General features: G+C 40.5%; 1 protein-coding gene across 2 annotated transcripts in view; it reads left to right on the top strand.

Annotated features, from left to right (window-relative positions):
- The first annotated feature begins 304 nt into the window (after window positions 1–304).
- Window positions 305–6,000, top strand: part of LOC106583432 (interferon-induced protein 44) — a 29,257-nt gene continuing 23,561 nt past the window's right edge. Inside the window, exons 1-2 of one of the 2 annotated variants that reach the window (XM_014167588.2) lie at window positions 305–412; window positions 556–587. In XM_014167588.2, the coding sequence (XP_014023063.2) occupies window positions 582–587 (6 nt within the window). In that variant the 5' untranslated portion in view covers window positions 305–412; window positions 556–581. The remainder of the gene's footprint in view (window positions 413–555; window positions 588–6,000) is intronic. The other variant, XM_045705494.1, reaches the window with a different exon arrangement.

Raw genomic sequence — 6,000 nt, 5'->3', positions numbered from 1 at the left:
ATTGACCACAAAGATTGCCATTTTCCCATTGACTATAATGGAGTATCTTGCTTTCTGGATACAACCGCCTTCAGTATTTTGGTCGGCCTTCAACTTGAGATCCTTAATGAGATGGGGCAATCGTTCTCTCCTGTCTAAAACAGAGTCATATTGAAAGTGAAATTATGGCCCCTCTATTCCTGTAATGGTTCCATTTACAAGAAATGTGTATAGAAATAGGATAGCTAGACAGCCCTCCTCACTTGATACATTTGTGGAATTATCTAGTTATTCTATATCTAACACTGGAAAGTGAAAGTAACTGCACCAGTCAATTTCACATTGTACTATAGGCTTTATACTGCATACGAAGCTGCAATCCTTTTTCACAACTCTATCAGAATCTGTCTCAGGAGGAACTAATTCTACCAGGGTAAGTCATTGTGATTACCATTTATCCTGCTGATTACAAATATTGGTAAAGGACCACATGTTCATTATACTGTTATACTGTTATTATACTATTATATTATTGTTATTTATTAAATTATTAAAGCAATTTGTTTTATTTTGTAGTGCAAGAGGAACATCTTTATACTGCGATGTATGTAAGTGCTCCCTGTAATTTGTACAAAAGGGAAATGTGTGACATTCTCTTCTATTGTTCCTATGCAGGCAGTTTCTTGTGAATACGTATATAACTCTTCTAACGTTTTGGTGTTGAACTGGTGTCAGTTGTCAAAAGTTGCAGAACTACTTTCAAATTACATTAGTGATGATTAGATATTTAACCTCTTAGGGCTAGGGGGCAGTATTGACACGGCCGGATAAAAAGCATACCCGATTTAATCTGGTTACTACTCCTGCCCAGTAACTAGAATATGCATATAATTATTGGCTTTGGATAGAAAACACCATAAAGTTTCTAAAACTGTTTGAATGGTGTCTGTGAGTATAACAGAACTCATATGGCAGGCCAAAACCTGAGAAGATTCTGAACAGGAAGTGGCCTGTCTGACAAGTTGTTGTTCATCTTGGCTCTTTTTATTGAAGACTGAGGATCTTTGCTGTAACGTGACACTTCCTACGGCTCCCATAGGCTCTCAGAGCCCGGGAAAAAGCTGAATGATATCGAGGCAGCCCCAGGCTGAAACACATTATCGCGTTTGGATAGTGGCTGGTCAGAGTACTCTGAGACTCAGGCTCGTGCACGAGGGCACGAGATGTTTTTATTTTCTCTCTCTTTGTACGCATACACACTTTCCCGGTCGGAATATTATCGCTTTTTTACGATGCGCCATGCTCGTCACCCTTATTTACCCTTTCAGATAGTGTCTTGAACGCACGAACAAAACGCCGCTATTTGGATATAACAATGGATTATTTTGGACCAAACCAACATTTGTTATTGAAGTAGAAGTCCTGGGAGTGCATTCTGACGAAGAACAGCAAAGGTATTAACATTTTTCTTATAGTAATGGCCTTCCCCCCATATTTATATATAAAAACAGCATTTTACATTGGCGCGTGATGTTCAGAAAATATTTTCCCTCCAACACCGCCGGTGAATCAGCGCTACAATTTACTAAAATACTATTCGAAAACCTTGGTAAAATATAATATTGTCATTCAAAGAATTATAGATTAACATCTCGTGAATGCAACCGCATTGCCAGATTTAAAAATAACTTTACTGGGAAATCACACTTTGCAATAAACGAGGTACTATGCTCAGAAAAATAGGCTTGGCGATACAGACTAGCGCCTTCTTGGAACCATTTACAATCATAAATAGTATTAGAAATATTCACTTACCTTTGATAATTTTCATCAGAAGGCACTTCCAGAAATCCCAGGTCCACAACAAATGTTGTTTTGTTCAAAAAAGCTCAGAATTTATGTCCAAATAGCTCCTTCTTGTTAGCGCGTTCCGAAGGCTACTCCAAATGTACGAAGCGCGCGGAACATGTCGCCACGAAAGTACAAAAAAATATATTTACGTTCGTTCAAACATGTCAAACGTTGTATAGCATAAATCTTTAGGGCCTTTTTCAATCAGAACTTCAATAATATTCAAGGCGGACGATTGCATTGTCTTATAAAACATTCCGGAATGAAAGCGTCCACACATACATGTGCGTCATAGTAGTAATGGCCTTCCCCCTATGACAAACTTTCCAGGCTTCTCGTTCGGTCAGTTTTTACCGGAGAAGACTCAAACCACTTTGTAAAGACTGTTGACATCTAGTGGAAGCCTTAGGAAGTGCTAAATGACTAACCAGTCCCTGTGTGTTTAATAGGCAAAGGCTTGAAAGTGATTCCACACATCAGATTTCCACTTCCTGTTAGGATTTGTCTCAGGGTTTTGACTGCCATATGAGTTCTGTTATACAGACACCATTCAAACAGTTTTAGAAACTTTAGAGTGTTTTCTATCCAAATCTAATAATAATATGCATATCCTAGCTTCTGAGTTTGTGTAGGAGGCAGTTTAATATGGGCACATATTATTTTCAAAATTCTCAATACTGCCCCCTGGCCTGAAGTACCCGTAAGAGGATAAGAGTGATTGCTTACGAAACCAGGACAAAAAAAGACAGTGATTTGGGGAATTTTGACTAGATATAATCCATAGAATGGTCCTTTGGAGGAAGGAGAACAGGTATTCGGAGTGGACTTCTAGTCTGACTCAGGAGGCGTACACACCATCCACTGCTTCCGAGTATATTTTTCATACAAGCATTTTGCTACACCCGCGATTACGTGCTAAATATGTGTATACGACCAATGAATTTAGATTTGACATATATTTAACATTTGTGCAGCAATGGGTTTTTTTGGACAGCAGTGGCTTCTTCAGTGGTGTCCTCCCATGAACACCATTCTTGTTTAGTGTTTTACGTATCGTAGACTCATCAACAGAGATGTTAGCATGTTCCAGAGATTTCTGTAAATCTTTAGCTGATATTCTAGGATTCTTCTTTACCTCACTGAGCATTCTGCGTTGTGCTCTTGCAGTCATCTTTGCAGGACGGCCACTCCTGGGGAGAGTGGCAACAGTGCTGAACTGTCTACATTTTTAGACAATTTGTCTTACCATGGACTGTTGAACATCAAGTCTTTTAGAGATACTTTTGTAACCCTTTCCAGCTTTATGCAAGTCAACAATTCTTAATCTTGGGTCTTCTGAGATCTCTTTTGTTCGAGGCATGGTTCACATCAGGTAATGCTTCTTGTGAATAGCAAACTCAAATGTTGAGTTTTTTTTAATAGGGCAGCGCAGCTCTAACCAACATCTCGTCTCAATGATTGTACTCCAGGTTAGTTGACTCCTGACTCCAATTAGCTTCTGGAGAAGTCATTAGCCAAGGGGTTCACATACTTTTCCCAACCTACACATAATGTTTAAATTATGTTTTCAATATAGACAAGAAAAATACAATAATTTGTATGTTATTAGTTTAAGCAAACGTACAAAATAAGCAGGGGATCAAATACTTTTTTCCCTCACTGTAAGTCTATCCTACCAACGGGACATTAAAAACTGTAAAAACGTATGTTTCACTGAGAGGTGGCTAAACGACGACACGGAAAATAAAAAGCTGGCTGGCTTCTCCGTGCATCGGCAGGACAGAGCAGCTATGTCTGGTAAGACGAGGGGCGGGGGTGTGTGCCTATTTGTCAATAACTGCTGGTGCGCGATGTCTAATATTAAAGAAGTCTCAAGGTATTGCTCGTCTGAGGTAGAATACCTCATGATAAGCTGTAGACCACACGATGGGAGAGAGAGACGAACCATCAAACAGGCAAGGCGTCAATACAGGACTAAGATTGAATCCTACTACACCTGCCAAGAGAGTTCTCATCTATATTATTCGTAGCCATCTATTTACCACCACAAACCAATGCTGGCACTAAGACCACACTCAATGAGCTGTATAATACCATAAGCGGCATTCATAGTGGCCGGGGTTTTTAATGCAGGCAAACAAATCCATTTTACCTCATTTCTACCAGCATGTCACATGTGCAACCAGAGGGAAGAAAACTCTAGACCACCTTTACTCCACACTAGGGTTGCACATTTTGGGGAACAGTCAGAGGTGGAAACCTTCCGTGGGAATTAACGGGAATATATGGGAATTAACGGGAATTTATGGGAATTAACAGGAATATATGGGAATTAACTGAAATATATGCAAATTAATGCCATTTCAATGTAGATGTATTTTTCCTTGGATATCATATGGGGACAGAAACAAACCTTTTACCTTATCATAAGTAGACATAATTTCAAATGATTAAATCCTTCCAATAAAAATAAAAAACAATTTAGTTACGAATTGAACTTTAATTGAGTTGACTCTTCACATGGGATGATTTCACTGAACAACAAAAGAAAGGGAATATTGAATGATCCCTAATGATCCATCACATCTCTAAAAAATGTTTTTAACATATATCTGTAAAATGATAGTCTAGAAACTAAAGCTTTGGTTGTCTTCCTCCCTGTCTTCCATGTCTTCTCCCTGGACCTCCTCAATGTCCACCTCTTGAACATCAAACTCTGAGGCCTCATCTTCACTGTCACTTTCCAACCTTGTTGAGGATGGCTCGTTGTCAGGCTCAAAAAGTCTCAAATTTGCCCGGATGGCCACCAATTTTTCAACCCTTGTATTGGTCAGTCTGTTGCGTGCTTTGGTGTGTGTGTGTTCCCAAACAAGGACCAGTTGCGCTCTGAGGGGGCTGATGTTGGTGGGATTTGGAGGATGATGGAGGCAACGGGAAAGAGCCTCAGATCCACAAAGTCCCTTCCACCAGCTAGCTGATGAGATATGTTGGCACGACTACCATATTGTATCTCCATCCCAAAGGCCTTGCTTGGAAGTGTACTTCGCCAAACTGCCCTTATCCAGGCCAAGGTGGCGAGACACGGTAGTGATGACACTATAGGCCTTATTGATCTCTGCACCAGACAGGATGCTCTTGTCAGCATACTTGGGGTCCAACATGTACGCTGCGGCGTGTTTGGGCTTCAGGCAGAAGTCTTCACGCTTTTTGATGTATTTCAGAACTGCAGTTTCCTCTGCTTGGAGCAACAATGAAGTGGGCAGGGCAGTACAGATTTTTTCTCTTACATCTACAAGCAGAGTCTGAACATCAGACAGGATGGCATTGTCTCCCTCAATCTGTGCAATGGCTACTGCTATAGGTTTCAGAAGTTTCAGGCTACTCACCACTGTCTCCCAAAATACATAATCCGGGAGGATCCTCTTGATGGGGCTGTCCATATCGGCAGACTGTGATGTGGCCATTTCCTGGAGAGACTTGATGACCCTTCAACTTGATGATCCTTCACATACCTAACCATTTCCTTGGCTCTCTTGTAGAGTGTATCCATTGTTTTCAGTGCCTTGATGTCCTGCAGATTCAATGCATGAGCAGCACAGCTAATGGGTGTGATGTGAGGGTAGGACTTCTCCACTTTAGACAAATCATCCTTCATGTTTGCAGCATTGTCTGTCACCAGTGCAAATACCTTCTGTGGTCCAAGGTCATTGATGACTGCCTTCAGCTCATCTGCAATGTAGAGACAGGTGTGTCTGTTGTCCCTTGTGTCAGTGCTCTTGTAGAATACTGGTTGAGGGGTGGAGATGATGTAGGTAATTATTTCTTGCCCACAAAAATTTGACGATCCATCAGAGATGATTGCAATACAGTCTACTTTCTCTATGATATGCTTGACCTTCACTTGAACTCTGCATCCAGCAAATGAGTAGATAAAGCATGTCTGGTTGGAGGTCTGTGTTGTTCAATTTCTTCAACAGATGATCAGGTCTATATAATTATCAAACATACATTATTAATGAAAAGGAAACACAGACTCTTTGTTTAAGTATTAAAAGGCAGAAGTTGGTACAGAGTACAGTATATGACAGCTCTCCCCAGGTTCTGCAAAATGTCTAAGACATCCTGTAACTCATATAGCCTCTCCCAGTCCTCCTTGCGTGAGTTTCACTG

This window comes from Salmo salar, chromosome ssa22 (assembly GCF_905237065.1).
Source record: "Salmo salar chromosome ssa22, Ssal_v3.1, whole genome shotgun sequence".
In the NCBI taxonomy this organism is placed as follows: domain Eukaryota; kingdom Metazoa; phylum Chordata; class Actinopteri; order Salmoniformes; family Salmonidae; genus Salmo; species Salmo salar.
This window is presented reverse-complemented; position numbering and strand designations above follow the sequence as displayed.